The 23,997-nt window shown below is 41.0% G+C and overlaps 1 protein-coding gene and 1 long non-coding RNA gene across 2 annotated transcripts in view; one reads left to right on the top strand and one right to left on the bottom strand.

Annotated features, from left to right (window-relative positions):
- Positions 1–7,451: 7,451 nt before the first annotated feature.
- LOC108403853 (melanoma-associated antigen B4-like) lies at positions 7,452–10,286 on the bottom strand. Its single transcript, XM_017671209.3, has 2 exons — positions 10,168–10,286; positions 7,452–8,999 (listed from the first exon to the last, which is right to left on the bottom strand). Exon 2 carries the CDS (start codon positions 8,936–8,938, stop codon positions 7,922–7,924), a length of 1,017 nt encoding a protein of 338 aa, XP_017526698.1. The 5' UTR covers positions 8,939–8,999; positions 10,168–10,286; the 3' UTR covers positions 7,452–7,921.
- A 1,071-nt stretch (positions 10,287–11,357) lies between these two features.
- Positions 11,358–23,997, top strand: part of LOC140847328 (uncharacterized) — a 219,620-nt gene continuing 206,980 nt past the window's right edge. Inside the window, exon 1 of the long non-coding RNA XR_012127305.1 lies at positions 11,358–11,468. This is a non-coding gene — a long non-coding RNA (uncharacterized lncRNA). The remainder of the gene's footprint in view (positions 11,469–23,997) is intronic.

The raw sequence follows: 23,997 nt of genomic DNA, 5'->3' as shown, positions 1-23,997 counted from the left end.
ACCCTCTTTTATTATTCATTTAGTTATATATGGATATGTTTATATTTACTTATTTCTTTATATTATTAACAATAACCTAAGAAATCATAATTTCACATGAAAAACAGAACCATGATAATAAATTTAAATATGTGATCCTATACAAACTCTTCTCCTGCTCACCACTCACCTAATGGAATTGCCATCTGAATCCTCTGTTCATTATTTCCTGACTTTAAATGGCATGAAGCTTTAATATATGTATTCCTAAAAAAATGAATGCAAAGATATATAGACATAAGTATAGCTATTAAATATATAGCCTGTGTGTTATCTTTCTTTTATTTTTATTTTATTATCATTAATCTATAATTACATGGAGAACATTATGTTTACTAGGCTCTCCCGATCACCAAGTCCCCTGCACAAACCCCATTACAGTCACTGTCCATCAGCATAGTTAAGATGTTGTAGATTCACTACTTGTCTTCTCTGTGTTGCACAGCCTTCCCCTTTCCCCCACCCCCCACATCATACATGCTAATTATAATACCACGTTTCTTCTTCTCCGCCCTTATCCCTCCCTACCCTCCCATTCTCCCAAGTCCCTTACCCTTTGGTAACTGTTAGTCCCTTCTTGGGTTCTGTGATTCTGCTACTGTTTTGTTCCTTCAGTTTTTCTTTGTTCTTATACTCCACATATGAGTGAAATCATTTGGTATTTGTCTTTCTCCACTTGGCTTATTTCACAGAGCATAATACCCTCTAGCTCCATCCATGTTGCAAATTGTAAGATTTGTTTTCTTCTTATGGCTGAATAATATTCCCTTGTCTGTATGTACCACATCTTCTTTATCCATTCATCTACTGATGGACACTTAGGTTGCTTCCATTTCTTGGCTATTGTAAATAGTGCTGTGATAAACATAGGGGTGCATCTGTCTTTGTCAAACTGGAGTGCTGCATTCTTAGGGTAAATTCCTAGAAGTGGAATTCCTGGGTCAAATGGTAAGTGTATTTTGAACATTTTGAGGAACCTCCATACTGCTTTCCACAATGGTTGAACTAACTTACATTCCCACCAGCAGTGTAGGAGGGTTCCCCTTTCTCCACAACCTCACCAACATTTGTTGTTGTTTGTCTTTTGGATGGTGCCATCCTTCCTGGTGTGCGGAGATATCTCATTGTGGTTTTAATTTGCATTTCTCTGATAACTAGTGATGTTATCAGAGCATCTTTTCATGTGTCTGTTGGCCATCTGAATTTCTTCTTTGGAGAACTGTCTATTCAACTCCACTGCCCATTTTTAAATTGGATTATTTGCTTTCTGTTTGTTGAGGTGCATGAGCTCTTTATATATTTTGGATGTCAAGCCTTTATTGGATCTGTCATTTACGAATATATTCTCCCATACTGTAGGGTACCTTTTTGTTCTATTGATGGTGTCCTTTGCTGTACAGAAGCTTTTCAGCTTGATATAGTCCCACCTGTTCATTTTTGCTTTTGTTTCCCTTGCCCAGGGAGATATGTTCATGAAGAAGTCACTCATGTTTATGTCCAAGAGATTTTTGCCTATGTTTCTTTCTAAGAGTTTTATGGTTTCATGACTTACATTGAGGTCTTTGATCCATTTTGAATTTATTTTTCTGTATGGGGTTAGACAGTGATCCAATTTCATTCTCTTACATGTAGCTGTCCAGTTTTGCCAGCACCATCTGTTGAGGAGACTGTCATTTCCTCATTCTATGTCCATGGATCCTTTAACATGTTTTAATTGACCATATATGTTTGGGTAAAGGTCTGGAGTCTCTAATCTGTTCCACTGGTCTGTGGCTCTGTTCTTGTGCCAGTAACAAATTGTCTTGATTACTATGGCTTTGTAGTAGAGCTTGAAGTTAGGGAGTGAGATCCCCCCCCCACTTTATTCTTCTTTCTCAGGATTACTTTGGCTATTCAGGGTTTTGGGTGGTTCCATATGAATTTTTGAATTATTTGTTCCAGTTCATTGAAGAATGTTGCTGGTAATTTGATAGAGATTGCATCAAATCTGTATATTGCTTTGGGCAGGATGGCCATTTTGACGATATTAATTCTTCCTAGCCATGAGCTTGGGATGAGTTTCCATTTGTAAGTGTCCCCTTTAATTTCTCTTAAGAGTGACTTGTAGTTTTCAGAGTATAGGTCATTCACTTCTTTGGTTAGATTTATTCCTAGGTATTTTATTCTTTTTGATGCAATTGTGAATGGGATTGTTTTCCTGATTTCTCTTTCTATTGGTTCATTGCTGGTGTATAGGAAAGCTACAGATTTCTGTGTGTTAATTTTGTATCCTGCAACTTTGCTGTATTCCATTATCAGTTCTAGTAGTTTTGGGGTGGAGTCTTTAGGGTTTTTTTATGTACAATATCATGTCATCTGCAAATAGTGACAGTTTGACTTCTTCTTTACCAATCTGGATTCCTTGTATTTCTTTGTTTTGTCTGACTGCTGTGGCCAGGACCACCAGTACTATGTTGAATAACAATGGGGAGAGTGGGCATCCCTGTCTTGTTCCCGATCTCAGAGGAAAAGCGTTCAGCTTCTCGCTGTTCAGTATAATATTAGCTGTGGGTTTATCATATATGGCCTTTATTATGTTGAGGTACTTGCCCTCTATACCCATTTTGCTGAGAGTTTTTATCATGAATGGATGTTGAATCTTGTCGAATGCTTTTTCAGCATCTATGGAGATAATCATGTGGTTTTTGTTGTCTTTTTGTTGATGTGGTGGATAATGTTGATGGATTTTCGAATATTGTACCATCCTCGCATCCCTGGGATGAATCCCACTTGGTGGTGTATGATCCTTTTGATATATTTTTGAATTCGGTTTGATAATATTTTATTGAGTATTTTTGCATGTATGTTCATCAGGGACATTGGTCTATAATTTTCTTTTTTGGTGGGGTTTTTGCCTGGTTTTGGTATTAGGGTGATGTTGGCTTCATAGAATGTGTTTGGGAGTATTCCCTCCTCTTATATTTTTTGGAAAACTTTAAGGAGAATGGGTATTATTTCTTCTCTGTATATCTGATAAAATTCCGAGGTAGATCCATCTGGCCCGGGGATTTTGTTCTTGGGTAGTTTTTTGATTACCACTTCAATTTTGTTACTCATAATTGGTTTGTTTAACTTTTGTGTTTCTTCCTTGGTCAGTCTTGGAAGGTTGTATTTTTCTAGGAAGTTGTCCATTTCTTCTAGGTTTAACAGCTTGTTAGCATATAGGTTTTCATAGTAGTGTTTAATAATCCTTTGTATTTCCATGGAGTCTGTCGTGATTTTTCCATTCTCGTTTCTGATTCTATTGATGTGTGTTGATTCTCTTTTTCTCTTAATAAGCTTGGCTAGAGACTTATCTATTGTGTTTATTTTCTCAAAGAACCAGCTCTTGGTTTTGTTGATTTTTTCTATTGTTTTATTCTTCTCAATTTTGTTTATTTCTTCTCTAATCTTTATTATGTCCCTCCTTCTGCTGACTTTAGGCCTCATTTGTTCTGCTTTTTCCAGTTTCAATAATTGTGATGTTAAACTATTCATTTGGGATTTTTCTTCCTTCTTTAAGTATGCCTGGATCTCTATATACTTTCCTCTTAAGACTGCTTTCGCTGCGTCCCACAGAAGTTGGGGCTTTGTGTTGTTGTTGTCATTTGTTTCCATATATTCCTTGATCTCTATTTTAATTTGTTTGTTGATCCATTGATTATTTAGAAGCATGCTGTTAAGCCTTCATGTGTTTGTGAGCCTTTTATGTTTTTTTGTACAATTTATTTCTAGTTTTATACCTTTGTGGTCTGAAAAGTTGGTTGGTAGAATTTCAATCTTTTGGAATTTACTGAGGCTCTTTTTGTGACCTAGTATGTGACCTATTCTGGAAAATGTTCCATGTGCACTTGAGAAGAATGTGTATCCTGTTGCTTTTGGATGTAGAGTTCTATAGATGTCTATTAGATCCATCTGTTCTAGTGCATTGTTCAGTGCCTCTGTGTCCTTATTTTCTGTCCAGTGGATCTACCCTTTGGAGTGAGTGGCATGTTGAAGTCTCCTAAAATGTATGCACTGGAGTCTATTTCCTCCTTTAGTTCTGTTAGTATTTGTTTCACATATCCTGGTGCTCCTAAGTTGGGTGCATATATATTTCTAATGGTTATATCCTCTTGTTGGACTGAGCCCTTTATCATTATGTAATGTCCTTCTTTATCTCTTGTTACTTTCTTTGTTTTGAAGTCTATTTTGTCTGATAGTAGTATTACAATACCTGCTTTTTTCTCCCTGTTGTTTGCATGAAATATCTTTTTCCATCCCTTGACTTTTAGTCTGTGCATGTATCTGAGTTTGAGGTGAGTCTCTTGTAAGCAGCATATAGATGGGTCTTGCTTTTTTATCCATTCTATTACTCTGTGTCTTTTGATTGGTGCATTCAGCCCATTTACATTTAGGGTGACTATTGAAAGATATGTACTTATTGCATTGCACACTTTAGATTCCTGTTTACCAAAGGTTCAAGGTTAGCTTCTTAGTATCTTACTGTCTAACTTAACTCGCTTATTGAGCTGTTATAGACACTGTCTGGTGATTCTTTATTCCTCTCCTTATTCCTCCTCCTCCTTTCCTTATATGTTGGTTGTTTTATTCTGTGCTCTTTTGTGTTTCCTTTAACTGCTTTTGTGGGTAGTTGATTTTATTTTTTGCCTTTAGTTAGTATTTGGTTGGTCTCCTTTCTTTGCTGTGATTTTATTTTCTCTGGTGACATCTATTTAGGTTTAGGAGTGCTTCTGTCTAGAGCAGTCCCTTTAAAATACCCTGTAGAGGTGGTTTGTGGGAGACCTGTATTCTCTCCAACATGTTGCATTATTAGACAATTTCACTTGAATTTTCATGAATCCGAATAGAAAAAAAATTATATATCATTTTGAATTTGATTTGCATTTCATTTATTGGAACACAAAATTTCAAATTTATTATCTGTCAAATGTCTGTTCTTTATTTCCCTTCATTTTTCTTTTGGTTGCTTGTGGTTTACGTAGAAGATTTTTCATATTCCTAATATTGTCTGTCTTTTGTATTTGTCAATATCATTGACTTTTCCTTTTCTTTAAGGTATCGCTTGATGGTAATTTTCAGAACTACAAAAAGTTAATAGCACCGTGAACACCATTCATTCTCCAATCCATTAATATTTTGCCACATGTTTCGCCTTCCTGGCCAGAGCGGCTGTGGCATGGCTCTCAGTGGAGGGTGCTGCTGGGGATGTGCTTGTCTGTCCCTCATCGTGGCTCTTGGCCCCTTCAGCAGATCTTGTGCATGAAACCCCTACAGAAGCAGTGGTGCTGCTCTGGGCTTTGTGAGGCTCCCGGGGAATGCCAGCAGTGGGGTAGCTCTAGGAGGTACCCCCTAGAAGAGGACAATAGGAAGGAGAGTCTCTTCCTGCTGGGCCTTACTACCCTCAGACCCTAGGGACCTTTCTCCCAGGTTGGAGCTTACTCTTCTGCCCCTGAGGCATGAGAACACTGGGCCCAGACAGCAGGCACGAGTGCGGGCAGGAGAGGATGGGCTGTGCGGTCTCCTGGAGGAGGGAGAAGCCGAGGGCCTGAGGCTCCTCGGCAGCGAGATCCCCCCTTGGCTCTGACCCAGGCCGCCTCCCTCTGCAGGATCTGGGAGGGCCCCACTAAGGTCCCCAGACGATCCCTGTTCTCAGGGTCAGCCTGTCCCCTGGGGACCCTTTGGAGGAAATCTGAGCGAGCTGTAGGTTGCAGACCACCAGCCCTGCCTGAGTGTTCCTGAGCTGATGGAAGGCACAGGCAGTGCAGCCCCCGGTGTCCTAGGGCAGGGGGTCTGCCCAGTTCTTTCAGCTCACCATGGCAACAGTTGATGGGGCCTGGGTGCCTCCCTCCTGCTTCTCTGGAATTGACAGCTCACTGCTCCCTGGGACCCACAGGAAGGAAGTGAGGGGGACCTCAGCCCACCGCCCCTGACAGGGGTAACCAGTGCCACCAGCTGTGTGGGACCTCCCTTGTCCGGGCGTTGTTGGGTCCTCAGGCCCTACTTGGCTCTCTCCTGTTGGCCCCACGAAGGGCCTGGGACCCACTCATCTGCCCTCCCGTGGCTTCACCTGCAGACCAAGGACCTTGCCTCCCTTAGATGTGACATACAGGAGCGGTCGAGGAGCCTCTGCCTCACAATTCTGCCCTGAGCTTTTAAGTGCTGAAAGGATGGCAAGACTGAACTCTTGGTTTTCCTCTGTATCCGGGGATTTGGGAGGTGGAGCCTCCTCAGTTTGTCTGACTCCTGGAAGGACCTGCGGGTCCTCTCTCCCCCAGAGTGGAGGATGTCACCTCACCTCACAGTAAGGGCCTAGGCTTGAGACCCCGTAGAAGGAAGTGAGGGTAGCTGTGCTTGGCCACACTTGCCTGTGCCCTCCTGAGGCAGAAAGCGGTGGCAGGCCCATTCAGGCTTTCTGGCGGTTGCGCTGCTTGATTCTGGGAGGGCCTGTGAGTCATCCTTCCCTTGCCCTGCCACCGACCTCACTTCTCAGTCACCCCAGACAGGAATTGACCACCGGTTTGTTGCCTGCGCTCTGCGTCCCCTCTGTCCAAGCCCCTCCCAGGACTTGGCAGTAAGGGAGTGTTGAGGCACTGCCACCATTGTTGTGGTCTTCGTGTTCTGCTCTATCCCCGGGATCCTCCCCGATTCTTGGCGCAACGTGGAAATGTTTCCTTTGTGGAGTCATCCAGCCCACAGACCATTGCCCTCACCACCCCTCATCTCTCTGCCACCTGCTCTCCAGCCCAACTTCCCTGCTCAGATAACTGCTTCTGCGGATCGACTTTCAACAGGGTTGGGGCAGAGCAAGAGGATTTTGAGAGCCCCTGATCCTTTCAGGTTATGGGACTTTGAGTATGGAGATGATCATCAGATCACTGGGTATTCAATTTTTTCCCTTTATTCATGCCACTCGTCTATTCAGCATTATTACTGTGGCTCTCTATTGCAAATCTGTGCTTTGGGAACAGGGTCGCTTTTATCTCATGGGATGCATTTTGGCATGATGAGAAGATAAATGAAAAAGAGCCACAAGCTGTGGTTCAGCCTGGGGGAATGGAAGAGTGTAGGATTGATCTAGACCACCCCAGACTAGAGCTCTAGCCCCAGTGAGGTCACTTACCAGTCTTGTGAACTTGACAACTTGGCAAGTTATTCACCTGTAAAGGAAGTTGACTAACACTTGTCCTGTGGAATGTTGTGATGTATGTACTATCTTGTAAAGTACTTGGCATACCGCTCAAGAAATACTGGGTCTTAGTGAATGGCACTTAGGATTGTTATGAACCTCCAAATTACCACCCTCCCATCAGAGTTTATTTTTAATCCAGTAGAAAGAAAAGACAATATAAGCTCAAAGAATGCAAGTATCTTTTACCTTTATTGAAATACACTAAGAGAAAAAATGCAAACCATGAATTCAACATCCTTTCCTTTTTTTCAGTTGTTTTTCTCTCTGAAAACAGCTTAATTTTGCCCACTATTTTGTGGTGGTGGGCTTTCACATTTCATGGCACTATCCCCTCTACAGACCCAGCCTATCTATCTAGATCATCAAGCAAATATAGATGGTTAAAACATTTCTTTTACACTTCACCACCACTGAAACTCTCGAGTCTGTTAAATCAAGAGCAATCAACAGAGGCTTGTTATGTTTTAACATAAATCTGAAGGCAAATTAACTATTAGGGGACTCCAACACTCAACAAACACTGAAATAAACAAAAGTAAAACACTGTGCTAGAGCACTTAGCACTTAGAACTGGGTGCACACATTGTTCCCTGCAGACCTTATTCCTCTCAGCTACTTAGGAGGCTGCCACTCTCTTCCCCCCACAAAGTGACAGAGCTACCCCAGTGCTGCCTAGATGTTGGAGGAGCTGTGGGAAGTTGCCCCAGAAGGCTCAGGGGCCTTGGCAGCAGAGGCGGCCCTGAATCCCTTCCGTTCCTGCTCATCCCTCAAAGCCTGATTGTAGAGGCTGGGGAAGGAACTTGGCACTGTGTCATAGATCTTGGCCAGGAACTCGAGCACCCTCATCTTGCTGGTTTCAGCATGGGCCCTGTCACCCCACAGGAACTCATAGCAGGGTGGGTCGCTGCCGGGTACCTGGTGGTACTCCAGGTATTTCTGCTGCACCAGCTCTTTGTTGATGAGCCTGCAGGGTTCCCCAATGATGGGGTGCCTCCTGCCAGCATAGACCCCCAGCGTGTTGAGGAACTCCCAGACCTCCTTCTTGGTGGCACGGTTGCCCTTCATGAAGATCACGCCCAGTAGAGACATGAGGAAGCCGCTGGTGGAAAGCCCCTTATCACTGCTCAGATTTTCATCACCGGCAAGGCCCGTGCTGACCAGGGTGTAGACGTGCCTTTTGTGGTTGACTTCCTTCAATTCCAGGCCAAAGACCAGCTCCATGCGCCTGGAGGTTCTCCTGAGGAGCTCGGGGAAGTAGTGGCTGTACTTCATGCCGATGATCTTGATCAGTGCAGCCTGTGTGATGGAATCCTTGGTCTTGAACTTCTCCAGCAGGGATTCCATCATCATGTTGACCTTCCTGCTCAGCAGATCCCTATGAGCATTGGGCTCAGGTGGTATTGCCTGGAAGGAGCCTGTGCCCTGCTCATCTTGGCTGGCAGCATCTTCCGGGTCTCCTGGGTCAGAGGTGCCCATGGCAGCATGAGGCTCTGTCTCCAGGGTCAGAGCCATGCGTGTGCTCACAGCAGAAGAGCTCAGGGAAGATTCCATGGATGAGGATGAGGAGGGAGGCTCCAGGACCTCTGCTGCTGCCACAGCTTCCCGGGCACCCTCCGGACCACGGGGGTGCCCCTGGCCCTTGTGGCACTTCTCCCGTTGGTGTTTCTTACTCTTGTACCTGTATGGCATGCTGGCACCGGGTAGGGACTGTAGGCAGGGTCGTGGATAGGAGGGCAAGTTGTGTGATCACCTGGAAGGAAGAGAAGAGGAGGGGAGAGAAGTAGAGGGCATGAGCGCCCTCAAGGCTGAGATGCCTGATGCTACATGGGGGCTAGCCAAGGCCGCCACCCCCTGGCCTCCTGGTCAGCCTGTCCTCAGCCCTGAGAACCTGGGGGGGGAGTCATGCCAGGGCGTCCATGGCCCATGTTCTGTGGCTGTTCAGAATGAAACCAAATTCTCATGTTTGCTGATGGTGGTCCTGGGACCCTCCCTCCTGTAGACTGATGCCCCACTGCACCTTAAGAGCAAAGCTCTAATGTCCCCCAGGTCCACTATGGGACATTATATGATGTCTCATCCTGGCAGAGCTTTGTGGTATTTCAAGGGTTGACAGGACTGGATGGGACAGGCCATGCACTCACCCCAATGCCTGGCCTGATCTGGAAATCCTCCTCCTGCTGACCTGTAACCAACCCCCTACCACCCACCAGGAACACACACACACACACACACACACACACACACACACACACACAAGGCCCCTCTCCCATGACACTGCACACACACACACACCCCCCAAGGCCCCACCGCCAGGAGCATGTGCATGCGCGTGCACACAAACACATATGTATATATGTGTGTGTATATATATATGTATATATATATATGCATATATGTGTATGTGTTACACATATATATGTGTTATATATGTATTATATATATATGTATATATATTATATATGTATATTATATATATGTTATATATATAATACACACACACACACACACACACACACACACACACACACACACACACACACAGCCCCTCCTCCGTGACTCGGCTGAGGACAAAGGGAAGAAGCGCCTGAATCGTCAGGCCTGCCCCGCACCCTCTCAGGCTGACGTCAGGAGTAGCGCTTGATTTTGCCCTGTTCTGGGGCCTGTAGTCCCTTCAGTCCTCCCAGAGGGCCCCTCTTCCCTCCACAGGGCCTGGGATTTCTCCCTCTGCTGAGCTGAGCCAGAGGCCACCAGAACTGGGACAAGCCTTGGGCCCTGAGGCCCCCTTGCGGAAAGTAATTGGACTTGGGACCTCACGGCCCTGCCGAGTCCTCCCCGGACCATGAGTTGGGGCAGGTGGGGCTGTGGCTGCCTCTTCTCTGGGGTAAGGGGTTTGGGGGTTATCGGGGGCGCATCCTCACAGTTCTTACTCCAGATGCCTGGCACCTCAGCATCTGACGAGAGACGTGGGGCTTGTCTGTGTGCTTGGCCGAGACATCAGCTCTCACCCAAGGCCTCCGCCGCCATGACCACCCATGGCCTGGATAGGCGGAAGTTAGGAAGGGCTACTACCGGTCCTGCGCACCAGGCCTCCCACTCGGGGTGGGAGGTGGGGTACGGTGGGCGGGAAGGGGTTTTTTGGCTAGAGTGGGGGCAGTCGGGGGAGGGACCAGCTTGCTTCTGCTGATAGTCCCATAAGGCTGGGCCTGGGACTTGAGGCTCTGCTGAGCTGAGTCAGCTGGCCTCCCGCTAAGCCTCTCATTCCCCTCAGCACCCCCAGGAGGGAGTATTTGGGGGCCTTCACCTAGTACCGTGACAGGGTCTCCCACAGGTCTGGCAGTCGGGTTGGTGGGTGCCCCTCTCAGCCCTTTCTATGCCTTCCCTTGACTCCTCATAGGTGCTGAGCTACCTCCTCTCTCGTGACAGAGGCCAACTCCTTACCTGAAAGATGTCAGTTCTCAGAGCCCGGCTTTGAAATGCGTGTACACCTCACCTGGCCACAGCTGCCTGTCGCCTCCCGAGCTTGGCTGCTGCAGGTGTGTGTGGTGACGGGACGGAGGGGATCCTGTGGGATCCCATACCCCCTACGGTGTGTAGCTCCGCGTCCTCCCTCAGATCCTCACAGTGACTGCGGGCAGAGAGCCTGGGGTCCCTCCCTTCTCTGATGTGACTCCATTCCTGTCCTCTACCTTGGTACACAACATCCCAAAGGGCAGAGTGAGGGGCTCCTTAGCCTGTGCCCTCACACTGTGTGATCTCTCTTTATGGACATGAGGCTCATTGCCCAGATGCTTCTGAATGAATTTCTGGCCTCATGTTAAATTACTTTGGTCTTGTTATTCTATTTTAGTTCATGCTTTATATTCTGTTAAGATGACCGTTAACTAGGGCCAGTCCTCATTCGCTGCTGAAGTTTCAGCTGCTTTAGCGCAGCCGGTGGACTCACACTGCCACCACCAACTCTGATATCTGGTTATTACCCATGCTTCTGGTACGTGTGCTCTTGAGTTTCTGCCTCCCATCTCTCCGGTGAAGTAATAGAAACTCCCTGTCCCCAGGCACTCGGGAAGAAACACGGGCTGAACTTCCACATCCTTCCTCCCAACCTGACAGCTGCCCTTACTGCAACTACAGACCTGTCTCCTCTCCAGGGCCTCATCGCTTCTGCCCACGGAGCTTGTAGGCGGGTGGAGATATGATGTCCCTCAGAGTTTCCTTTGCTGTGAGTTTCTGTTTTTGTTCATACTGGTTTTTCTTCACTCCTTTAATTTTTCCAGGGTTGATTTTGGGCATGGGGAACAGTGGCCTGAGTGTGGCTGTCATCTCAGCTGCTATGGGTGAGGCCCTAAGTCTACCAAGGAGTTAAGGGTGACTGATAGGTTTAGAACGTGTGCTCCTCGTGAGTGCGCATGGCCTGTGGTTCTTGCTGACGCTTCTTTTTCCTGAGTCGGTCAGGAAATGTTTAGACTCGCTTCTTTAAAGAGTGTGGACGTGTTTGTGAGGTGTGTTTCTAAGTATGTTTTTTTATATCGTTTCTGCTGTGTGTGGTATATTTGTCATTACACGACCTAAGTAACTGTTGATTTTCCTTCAGAACACTGTCCAGATTTTGCTCTGATGATCTTTTTGGTACCAGTTTTCTGAATCCCTTGCACGTTTCAGTATTTTCTGTGCCTGTTCCCTTAGATTTGTTGAATTAGAGGATGAAACTGTTCCTGTTATTATCTTTTCCTTTTTACTCTTCATACCTCTAATTTCTTTGGTCTTCTAGCATGGCTTCTGGCTCTGTACTAGCTCTGGTTTTCCTGTTTTAGTTCAAAGTGTTTTTAAATGTCTCGTCAGATTTCCTCCTTGGCCTATGTGTTACTCAGAAGTGTATTGTTTCATCGCCAAATACTTTTGATTTTCCTGCCGTCTTTGTGGTATCAATTTCTAGTATAATCAATTCTATCTTGGTCTGAAAGTGTTCTTTGGGTGACTTGTGCTCTTTGACATTTGGTGAGAAGTTGTAGGGCACAGAATGGGATCTTTCTTGGGGTATGTTCCCTGGGAGCTTGAACAGAATGTGTTTTCTGCTGTTGTCTTAAGTGTGCATAATTCCCAATACCATGTGCATCTAGTTAACTGATGGAGTTGTTCAGTTCAACTGTACTTTCCTGATTTTCTGCCTGCTGGAAGCATCCATTACTAATAAAGGGATGTTGAAGTTTCCATCTCTAAAAGATTTGTTTCATCAGTGTTTGCCTCATGTGGTTTAACAGTGAGTTGTGTGGTCCATACAAATTACATTTACTTTGAGAGTTGACCACTCTGTCATTATTTAATGCCCATCATTAATCCTGGTATGTTTTTTTTCTTGCCAGCTTGTTTATTTACTTATTATTAATTAATTAGTTAAAGGTGTCATTGATAGACAATGTTATGAAGGTTTCAAATGAACATCATTGTGGTTTCAACATTCACCCATATTATCAAGTCCCCCCCACCCCACCCCATTGTAGTCACTGTCTATCAGCATAGTCAGATGCTGTAGAGTCATTACTTGTCTTCTCTGTGCTGTACTGTCTTCCCCGTAACCTAACACTATTGTGACTACTAGTGTAGTGCCCCTTAATCCCCTTCTCCCTCCCTCTCCACCCACCCTCACCAGCCCCTTCCCTTTGGTTACCACTAGTCCATTCTTGGAGTCTGCGAGTCTGCTGCTGTTTTGTTCCTTCATTTTTGCTTTGTTACACTCCACAAATGAGTTAAATCATTTGGTACATGTCTTTCTCCACTGAGCATAATGCCCTCTGGCTCCATCCACGTTGTAGCAAATGGTAGGATTTGTTTTCTTTTTATGGCTGGATAATATTCCATTGTGTATATATACCATATCTTCTTTATCTATTCATCTACTAATGGACACTTTGGTCGCTTCCACATCTTGGCTATTGTAAATAATGCTGCAATAATCATAGGGGTGAATATGTCTTTTTAATCTTAGAACTTGTTTTCTTTGAGTAGTTTCCTAGGAGTGGAATTCATGGGTCAAGTGGTATTTCTATTTTTAGTTTTGTGAGTAACCTTCATATTGTTTCCACAATGGTTGAAATAATTTACATTCCTACCGACAGTGTAGGAGGGTCCTGCTTTCTCCGCATGCTTGCCAGCATTTGTTGTTTCTTGTCTTTTGGTTGTTGGCCATCCTAACTGGTGTGAGGGGTCGTAGCATTGTGGTTTTAATTTGCATTTGCCTGATGATTAGTGATGTGGAACATCTTCTCACGTCCATGTGGGCCATTCGAATTTCTTATTTGAAGAAGTGTCTGTTCAGATCATCTGCCCATGTTTTAATTGGGTTGTTTGCATTTGAGGGATTGAGGTGTGTGAGTTCTTTATATATTTTGGATGTTAACCCCTCATTGCATTAGTCATTGATAGACATGTTCTCCCATATTTGTGATGCCTTTTTGTTCTACTGATGGTGTACTTTGTTGTACAAAAGCGCTTTAATTTGATGTAACCTATTTGTTCATTTTTGCCTTTGATTCCCCTGCCCAAGGAGATGCATTCAGGAAAAAGTTGCTCATCTTTACATTCAAGAGATTTTCTCTCTGTTTTTGTCTTTGAGTCATGGTTTCGGGACTTACAGTCAGGTCTTTGATCCATTTCAAGCTTACTTTTGTGAATAGAGTTAGACAGTTTCATTCTCTTACATGTAGCTGTCCAGTTTTGCCAGCACCATTTGTTGAAGAGGCTGTCTTTTCCCACTGTATATCGATGGCAACTCTTTGCTCTAATTAGTTGAAGAATGCTGTTAGTATTTTGATAGGTATTGCATTGAATCTGTAGATTGCTTTAGGCAGGATGGCCATTTTGACAATATGAATTCTTCCTATCCATGAGCATGGGATGTATTTCCATTTATTGGTGGCTTCTATAGTTTTTCCCATGAGTGTCGTGTAGTTCTCAGGGTATAGCTCTTTCATCTCCTTGGTTCAGTTTTTTCTGAAGTATTTTGTTCTTTTGGATGCAAGTGTAAATAGAGTTGTTTTCCTGATTTTCTCTTTCTGCTAGTTGATCATTAGTAGATAGGAATGCATCAGGTTTCTCTGTATTAATTTTGTATCCTGCAGGTTTGCTGAATTCAGTTATTATTAGTTCTAGCAGTTTTTTGGTGGAATCTTTAGGGTCATCTGCAAACAGTGACAGTTTAACTTATTCCTTACCAATCTGTATGCCTTTTTTTTCATGTGTTGTCTGATTGCCATGGCTGTGACCTCCAGTACTATGTTGAATAAAAGTGGGGAGAGTGGACATCCTTGTCTTGTTCCGATTTTGAGGAAAAGCTTCCCGCTTTTCGCTGTCAAGTATGATGTTGGCTGTGGGTTTGTTGTATATGGCCTTTACTATGTTGATGTTCTTGCCCTCTATACCCATTTTGTTGAGAGTTTTTATCATGAATAGATGTTGAATTTTGTCAACTGCTTTTCAGCAGCTATTGAGATGATCATGTGATTTCTGTCCTTTTTGTTGACGTAGCATGTAATGGTGATTGATTTTCAAATATTGTACCATCATTGCATCCCTGGAATATATCCCACTTGGTCATGATGGATGATCTTTTGGATGTATGTTTGAATTCAGCTTGCTAATATTTTGTTGAGGATTTTTGCATCTGTGTTCATCAGGGATATTGGTCTGCAATTTTCTTTTTCTGTGGTGTCTTTGTCTGGTTCTGGTATTAGAGTGATGCTGTCCTCATACAATGAGTTTGGAAGTATTCCATCCACTTCTACTTTTTGGAAAACTTTAAGAAGGATGGGTACTAGGTCTTCTTTCAACGTCTGATAAAATTCAGTGGTGAGGCCATCTGGTTCAGGGATTTTGTTCTTAGGTCTTTGATTGCCAATTCAATTTCAGTGCTGGTAATTGTTCTGTTCAGATTTTCTGTTTCTGGTCAGTGTTGGAAGGTTGTATTTTTCTAGAAATTTGTCTGTTTCCTCTAGGTTATCCAATTTGTTAGAATGTAATTTTTCATACTGTTGTCTAATAAGATTTTGTATTTCCATGGTGTCCATAGTGATTTCTCCTTTTTCATTTCTGATTCTGTTTTTCTGTGTGCACTACCTTTTTTCTTGATAAGTCTGGCTAGGGGTTATCTATTTTGTTATTTTTTCAAAGAACCAGCTCCTGCTTTCATTGGTTCTTTCTATCATTTTATTTTTCTCAACTGTATTTTATTTTTGCTCTGATCTGTAATATGTCCCTCCTTTTACTGACTTTGGGCTTCATTTGTTTTTCTTTTCCTAGTTTCATTAATTGTGATTTTTAGAATGGTGGGGATTGTTTTTCTTTCTTGATGCAAGCTTGTACTGCTGTATACTTTCCTCTTAGAACTTCCTTTTCTGTATCTCATAAGTTCTGAGCTGTTGAGTTGTTGTTTTCATTTGTCTCCATATACTGCTTGATCTCTGTTGTGATCCATTGATTATTTAGGAGCATGTTGTTAAGCCTCCATGTGTTTGTGGGTTTTTTTGTTTTCTTTGCATGATTTATTTCTAGTTTCATACCTTTGTGGTCTGAGAAGCTAGTTAGCACAATTTCAGTCTTCTTGAATTTACTGAGACTCTTTTTGTGGTCTAGTATGTGATCTCTTCTGGAAGATGTTCCATGTACACTTGAGAAGACTGTGTATTCTGCTGCTTTGGGGTGGAGTGTTCTGTAAGTGTCTGTTAGGTCCATCTGTTCTAACGCATTGTTCAGTGCCTCTGTCTCCTTACTTATTTTCTGTCTTTTTGATCTGTTTGTTGGTGTGAGTGGTGCTTTATCATCTCCTAAAATGAATGCATTGCATTCTATTTCCCCCTTTAATTCTGTTATTTGTTTCACATATGTAGGTGCCCCTGTATTGGATGCATAGACATTTATATTGGTTATATCCTCTTGTTGGACTGACCCCTTTATTGTTATGTAATGTCCTTCTTTGTCTTTTGTTATTTTCTTTGTTTTGAAGTCTATTTTGTCTGATACAAATACTGCAACTCCTGCTTTTTCTCCCTATTATTTGCATGAAATATCTTTTTCCATCCCTTCACTTTTAGTCTGTATATGTTGTTGGGTTCAAACTGAGTCCCTTGTAGGCAGCATATAGATAGGTCTTGTTTTCTTGTCTGTTCTGTAACTCTGTGTCTTTTGAGTGGTGCCTTCAGTTCACATACATTTAGGGTGATTATCGACAGATATGTACTTATTGCCATTGGAGGATTTAGATTTGTGGTTACAGAAGGTTCAAGGGCAGCTTCCTTAGTATCTGGCGGTCTGTTTTAACTTGCTTAGTACGCTATTTCAAATAAAATCTAAAGGTTCTTTTTTCTTTGCCCTTTCCTCTTTTTCTTCTTACTCCACTCTTTATATATTAGGTTTTATATGCTGTACTCTTTGTGTATCCCTTGACTAACTTTGTGAGTAGTTGATTTAATTTTGCATTTGCTTAGTAATTACTTGGACTACTTCCTTTACTGTGATTTTATTTTCTCTGGTGACAGCTGTTTAGCCTTAGGAGCACTCCCATCTAGAGCAGTCCCCTTAAAATACACTGTAGAGATGGTTTGTGGGTGATGAATTCCCTCAACTTTTGCGTATCTGGAAATTGTTTAATACCTGCCTCAAATTAAAATGATAATTTTTCCTGGTAGAATATTCTTGGTTGGAGGCCCTTCTGTTTCATTGCATCAAACATATCATGTCACTCCCTTCTGTCCCATAAGGTTTCTGCTGAGAAGTCAGCTGAAAGCCTGATGGGCTTTCCTTCATAAGCGACCTTTTTTTCTCTCTTGCTGCTTTCAGTACACTCTTGCTGTCCTTAATCTTTGCCCTTTTAATTATTCTATGTCTTGGTGTTGTCTTCCTAGGGTCCTTGTGTTGGGAGTTCTCTGCACTTCCATGACCTGAGATACTATGTCCTTCTCCAGACTGGGGAACTTTTTGGCAACTATTTCCTCAGAGAGGCTTTCTATCCCTTTTTCTCTCTCTTCTTCTTCTGGTACCCCACAATGTGAATATAGTTCCATTTGGATTGGTTGCACAGTAATCTTATTATTCTTGCAGTCCTAGGGATCCTTTTTCTCTCTGTGCCTCAGCTTCTTTGTTTTTCTGTTCCCTTATTTCTGTTTCATTTATTGTCTCCTCTACCTCATTGAATCTACTTTTAACTCCCTCCATTGTATGTTTCATTTCAGCTACTGGGTTTTGCAAAATTTCTCTCTCTTTCTTGATCTTAGTTCTTGAATATGTTTCTGTAGCTTCATGAGTATGTTTATGATTTTTATTTTGAAATCATATCAGTAAGATTTGTGATTTCAGTTTCACTTTATCCTCTTTCTGGTGTTTGAGGGATTTTGCTTTGTACCAGATTCTTTTGCCATTTTTTATTTCCAATGATTACTATAATATAATAACTTTGTGTAAGCAACACCCTCTATTTCCCAAAAGCTCTACTGTCTGTTGTTGCCCAGCCCCTAGAATGATGGACGGGGTTGCACACACATGGCTCTGGTGCCTCTCAGGAGCAAAGATCTTTTTCCTGTTTCCTGGCTGCAGTGTCTCCCTTGACTGCCAGGGCCAGTTTTCCAAGTGTGTAGGGAGGAGCCCCTGCATTATATCCCTGTAGGTGCTGTAAGTGGGGCTGCCCTCTGGCTGGCCTTGTGCAATAGTCAGGGTAGCTTGTTTGTGAACTGTTGCTGGCCCAGTGGAAGGAGTGGCAGGCTGCCTATTTTGGTTGGGGGCCTCGATGCTGCATTGCCAGCCATGGGCATGTAGCTCCTGACATGCCTGAAAGTTCCAAACCTGCTTTTCTGAGTGTGCTGGGGTGATTTTGTCCACCTGTCCTTTCTACCATATAATCCTTCCTCCTTTAGTAGCTCTCTCACTGTTGGGATTTCTTTCAAAGTGCCCTCCTTTCTTTTGTCTCTGAGTGGCAGGTTGTAGGTACCTGTTCTCCATAAGTGACTGGAATCTTAGTCTCTCTGAGTGTTCTGCTTGCCTTTGCTTTCCAGCCCCTCTAATCTTCATGCACTGTGTAATATGGGTTAGTGCTCCCAGAGCAGATCTCCAGGGGTGGGTGTTTAGTAGTCCTGGTCTTCTACTCCCTCCTTGCTCTGTTTTTCTTCCTACTTCCTGTGAGCTGGGGATGGGGGAGAGCTTGGATCCTATCATATCATGGCTTTGCTACTTTACCCTTTTCAGTGAGGTCTTCTCTTTTCACCAGATGTAGGTAGTCTTTCATAGTCTTCTTTCAGGATTACTTGTATTTGCTGTGTTTTTATGTTATCTGTGGTTTTGGGAAGAGGTTTCTTCCTCACTTCTCATGCCAATATCTTGTTTAATCTGATTTGATGTCTTGACTGTATCTGCAAAGTCCCTTTACCTTTGCCATATTCTGTGGGTAGAAGGAAGTTGCAGGTTCTGTCCATACTCAAGGTGAGTGTATTACACAGAGCATGGAGTACAAGGGTTTGGGAATCACAGGAGTTAACACAACCCTTAAAAAGAATCAAAGAGAAGGTCACTTTAAAGTTTCTGAATTTGATCTATTTTAAAAATCAAATGCGCTATACCATTTTCTTAATTTCTCTTCTACAGTTCTTTTTGTTTTGTAAGCTGATTTAGGAAATAGAGTTGTATTCCTCCAGGGTAAATAAGCAGTGTATATATGTAGTGGATGGAGAGAGTATGAAGGCTAGATTTGTGATGTCATCAATAATAATACTTAACAATTTACCATGTGCCATGGATTGTTTAAGTATTCTACACACATAATTTCATTTAATATTCACAACCACCCCATGAGGTAGGTACTTTTAATATATGAAGGAGAAATGTCATAATTTAGAAGATCTACATAGGATTGCCTAGTAATACATGTGCCCTCAAAGCTTACTATGTGCATGTAGTTGTTTAATCAAGATTTGTTGGCCTAATATTTTAAAATATTTATGATTGACATTTAGAGTCTCCAATACTTATGTAGTCATTAAACCAAAGGTTCTTGGAAAGTTGTATGACTGAAAGTTGTATGACTAATAGCAAGTGGCTTTAGGTGTTCTTTGTTTCTAAATGTGACCCTGCTTTTTCATTTTTTGAAAACTCAAGTTTATCACCTCAGTTTTCAAGATCTCCAAAATCTTTCCTTTAAAATCAGGACTTATAAGTAGATCATCTGTAAGGGTCTATCTGTATTTGAGTAAACTACATTCAAAATGAATGGGGAATTTTTCACACAGGGTGTACCTAATAACTAAAAAACATTTCTAAGTATATTCACTACATATATTTACAGTAGGAATGATGCTGGGTATGCGCAGTTTATATTTGGGTAAGAGTTTTGCAACAAGACAGACTTAGGTTTGCATTACAGCCCTGAAACTTATTAGTTGCAAGTGACTTTGCCTCTTTGATCATCAGTCTCCTCTCTTGTGGAAAGGAAAGTGGAGAACTGCCTTGCCAGTCAGTTTTGGGAATCAATTAAAATAACTTACATTAAACAATTAGTGTAATGTCTGGGGCCATGATGTTGCTCACTTCCTTTTCTCATTTTGAAAAAAAAATAAAGGAAATGTAAAAGAACAACCTATAAACAAAACCAAATTAATTTTATCTTTATATAGCAATTCAAACTTTGAAAATATAAACTTAAATTTTCCTTTGGATGCTTATAAACATATAACCCCCTACAATAGGGGTGTGTGTGTATGTGTACAGCTATTGTGTGAATAAAGAAGCTCCCTTGTTAGCTGAATGAATCTTATAAGTTGGAAGACTTGAATATAAAATATCTCCCTAGGTGATTATAAAGGAAAGTCATATGTACATTTCTGAATGTTCCATTGCACACACTTTAATTGCAGTAGTATTTTAATTTCTCAGTGTTTGCAGTTTTATAACTGAGACTTATAAAAATAGTCTATGCTATACTATATTGAATGAAGCATTTCAGCATTTAAGAAGATGATATAATAAGAGTTGTAAACTACATTAAGCTCTTTTTGTAAGGCAATTGCTCTTTAATTCCACCTTCACTGCCCATAGACTGAAAATGGTTTGAAGATTAACACTGTAACTAACTAGCATGGGAGATTTTAACACTTGCTTGCAGTGTAGAGGGAAATCAGTTTCTGTACATCTTCTGAACTAAGCTAAAATCTGTATCTAGAGTATTCCTATTAAGCGGCCATCTTATCAACCTTGCCTTTATATGTTTCATTCTAATTTCTTTGTGGGATACACTTGCTCATATAATCAAAAATAAACATGGATATGTTATGCTTGTAGGATTATTCCTTTGTGGCTATTGCAGGTATTAAGAAAGCACATGGTTGAAAAATTACCTTTTTAGAAATCCTATGCCCACAGTATCTGCTTCTGTGCTTTCCCATGCTCATTTATTATTACTTTCTTTCCCATTTTTTATCTACCTGTATTCAGAGAAATTAATATCATGCTGACTCAGCTTTGTTTAAAGAAATTAAAAGACTGATGAGCACAGAATCTGTTTTTCATCCAAGCTCTCTCTAAACAGGACCACTTTTTGAATGAGTGACTGATATTTATGAGGCTCTAGCCATCAGAATTTGTCAGGATTGCACCAAATTTACTAAAATATAATAAATAGATGTTGGGACCATTTTGCTTTGAATGAACAGAATGAACTACTTGGCATATATGTTAGAAATAATTTTGTTCTCACCTTAAAAATACTAGTTTACATGTTCATAGTTTGAGGTTTCTCCTGTTCAAAACTGAAAATTGACAGAAATCTAGACCAAACAAATATATTTCAGTCAGTTTCCTAACCTATAAAATAAGGAAGTTGGGAACTAATTGGTTTGTAAGCCTTTTTCTGAGTCATGTTCTATGGTTTTAGCTTTCCAGGCTCCCATATTTCTTAATCAAATAACTGAAAAAAATTTGGCACCTTTTATTTCTTTTTTACTTTATTCATATTCTAATTTATTTATAATGAGCTTGTTTCATTATTTAATAAGAGTGCATAAAACGGGGTCACCTTCTTCCCTGAAAGTAACTGAGGACAAAAACATGGAAAAATAAAGAAGTAAATACTCAAACTTGGTGAGATAACAAACAAACAAACAAACAAATCACCAAATCCATAATGAATTAGCTTAGTATTTGGACCAAGTCATGATGGCAGCTTCCAAGAAATTACATGCCTTTTCAATTCTCAGCCTATATCTTACAGAGTTGTTCTTAAGTTGATAGCCTACTAAAACGGCCATCCGTTGACTCACAAGGTCATTTACCATTGACAGGCTAGAGAAGTGTGACAAAATTCATTAGATACTAAGAAGTTTTCAGGGGAAAATGGTGATCAAACAAATAGCTAGACATACCATCAATGGAGGAAGCAGAATTTAATTACAGTCGAGCATAGACCAACAGCGGGTGAGGATAAAGATCTATAGTTGCTGATCTTGATTAGCTGAAGAGTAGTGGAAACTAAATCATCATATAGAGGATCACTAAAGTGCTGGATTCCCTGAGAGTCAGGCCTTCTACCAACTGGTGGTAAGTGAAAAATACTACTAGCTGTGAATGTCAGAAAGAGTTTTAATTCTGTTGATCTAAATCTAAGATATTTCCTAAACTCATCCCCTGGGTCTTTTCCCCTCATAGTATTTAATGAAAATATGCTCAGTTGGCACTCACTACTCATTTTAACCACATTTTAGTTTGTTCTTCTGTACTTCAGGGTCTGAAAAACTAGAAACTGTATTTCCCAGCTGCCCTCTAGGTAGGGACCTGAAACTTAATTATTTTTTGTAAGTTAGATGCATTTATATGTATTTTGAAGTAAAGAAGAGTTCTTTCTATTTTTTCTTCTGTTAGCAACATCATGTTTCTCCTCCCTCATAACACTGAGTGTTACTTCCTAGCATCCAGGGTGTCAATAGGTAGAATGTGGGTTATCTATTTTGTGTTGATCTATCAAGAATGGCATGAGTCTAGAGTCAAGATTGGAGTCAGTTAATGACCACTCAAATAAAGCTATGGTGGTGTGTTCTTGAACAGTTTCAGTAGTGAAATCTTTCTGATTAGCTGTAGTCTTGATAATAGAATAGGTAGCAACCCCACTGATGGGTCTGTTCTTTGTTGCTCTTTGTAGAAAAATATATGCCAGCCCATTCCTTAAAATGTCCCAATTGGTTTTAAATCTTTTCTTAAAATAACTAGAGACATTTATGTTCTGTAGAACTGGAATCTGCTTGAAACTTTGACCCAAAAGGCATTTAGTTATTCAAAGATGAATTATAATTATAACATAGCCAGTATTGTACATATGCAAAAGTAATGCAAATAAATAAAAGAGTCAAAACATTTTAAAAAGAGCCAAAAACAACTTTAGAAAAAAGTTACACACATTAAAATCTCATTTAAAAAGCTACATTGAATCAAGGATATTAAAGAAAATATGCCTTCTCAGAAACTAGGCTTAAGAGATGTGATATGATTTCAAAGAAAAGAAATGAGGATAAATGAAAAACATAAACTAACAGAATGCAAAAAATGAAAGGAAGAAAAGTAATTAACAGTGATATTTGAATTGGCAAAAATAGAAAGAATGAAGAAAATGAGATATAATTGAATATCCTTAACTGACATCTGTTAATTCATGTCCATTCAAGTAAATATAAATGTGAATGGTCCTAACAGAAAATACATCAAAACCTGTACCCTAAATCAGAGACTGTATCTTCATTTGAAATGCCCACAAGACAGTTTTACAAAATCAACTGTATATTTGTTCACACACATCAGTTAGAATCTATAATTATTGTCTAGTAAAAAGTAAGCATACCATATTCTCTTTTTATAATGTAATGAAACCACAAATCAGTAGTTATAAGAAAAAAACACTATGACTTAGGAAATAAACACACACATGCATAACTTTTAAACACTATGATTGTGTAAAAGGAAATAAAAATTTGAAGTCGTTAATATCTAACAATCATAAGCAAACACTGTATATCAGTACCAATAGGATATGGCTAAAGCAGTGCTCAGTGTTCTAATAACTTAAAATATTTTAAATCTTAAAAAGTGTGGCTGATATTGTTAGTTTCCTAACCAACAGCTCCCTACCCCCTAATTACTTGCTGGCAAAAGTTTCTTTCCACACTTTAGGCTTATAATAGCAACTGCTTTGTTGGATATAGTTGAATTTGCACAAGGAGCTGGGAACTGTTCTAGCTCCATATTAGACATGAATGGCGATAACTCTTATGTGGTGAGAATGGTAGAATAGAAAGGAAATACAAGGTGGCCCTTAAAGATATCATTGAACTGCTAAACCAGCTGTGGAATCACCCTGCCTGCAGACTTCTTGTTATGTGAGATAATAAATGTCCTTATTGTTTAAACCACATGTATGAGGATATTCTTTTTCAAAAGAAAGTGATACTATAAACAAGAAAAAGTAATGAATTAAGCATTCAATTTAAAAGAAAGAGAGCAAGAAAATAAATATAAGGCAAGGAAATGGAGAGAACACAAAAAGAGCAACATAAATGAATGTTTAGTAAACCTGAAAAGAGACATAAAAAAACAAACTGAAAATTGGTCATTTGAGGGAGAATGGAGCAACCAATAAGATAATCTACTGACCAATTTAATAAAAATTAAGAAAGTACAAATATGTACATTTCAAAATGAAAATGGAGGAAATAACAGTTAAGAAATGTAAGAAA

Source organism: Manis javanica, chromosome X, assembly GCF_040802235.1.
Source record: "Manis javanica isolate MJ-LG chromosome X, MJ_LKY, whole genome shotgun sequence".
NCBI lineage: Eukaryota > Metazoa > Chordata > Mammalia > Pholidota > Manidae > Manis > Manis javanica.
Note: the sequence above shows the minus strand (reverse complement) of the source record. Positions and strands in the feature narration are given on the sequence as shown.

Bases quoted from the DNA above. Each gene is read 5' to 3' on its own strand.
- LOC108403853 (XM_017671209.3), bottom strand. From the start codon at position 8,938: ATGCCATACAGGTACAAGAGTAAGAAACACCAACGGGAGAAGTGCCAC.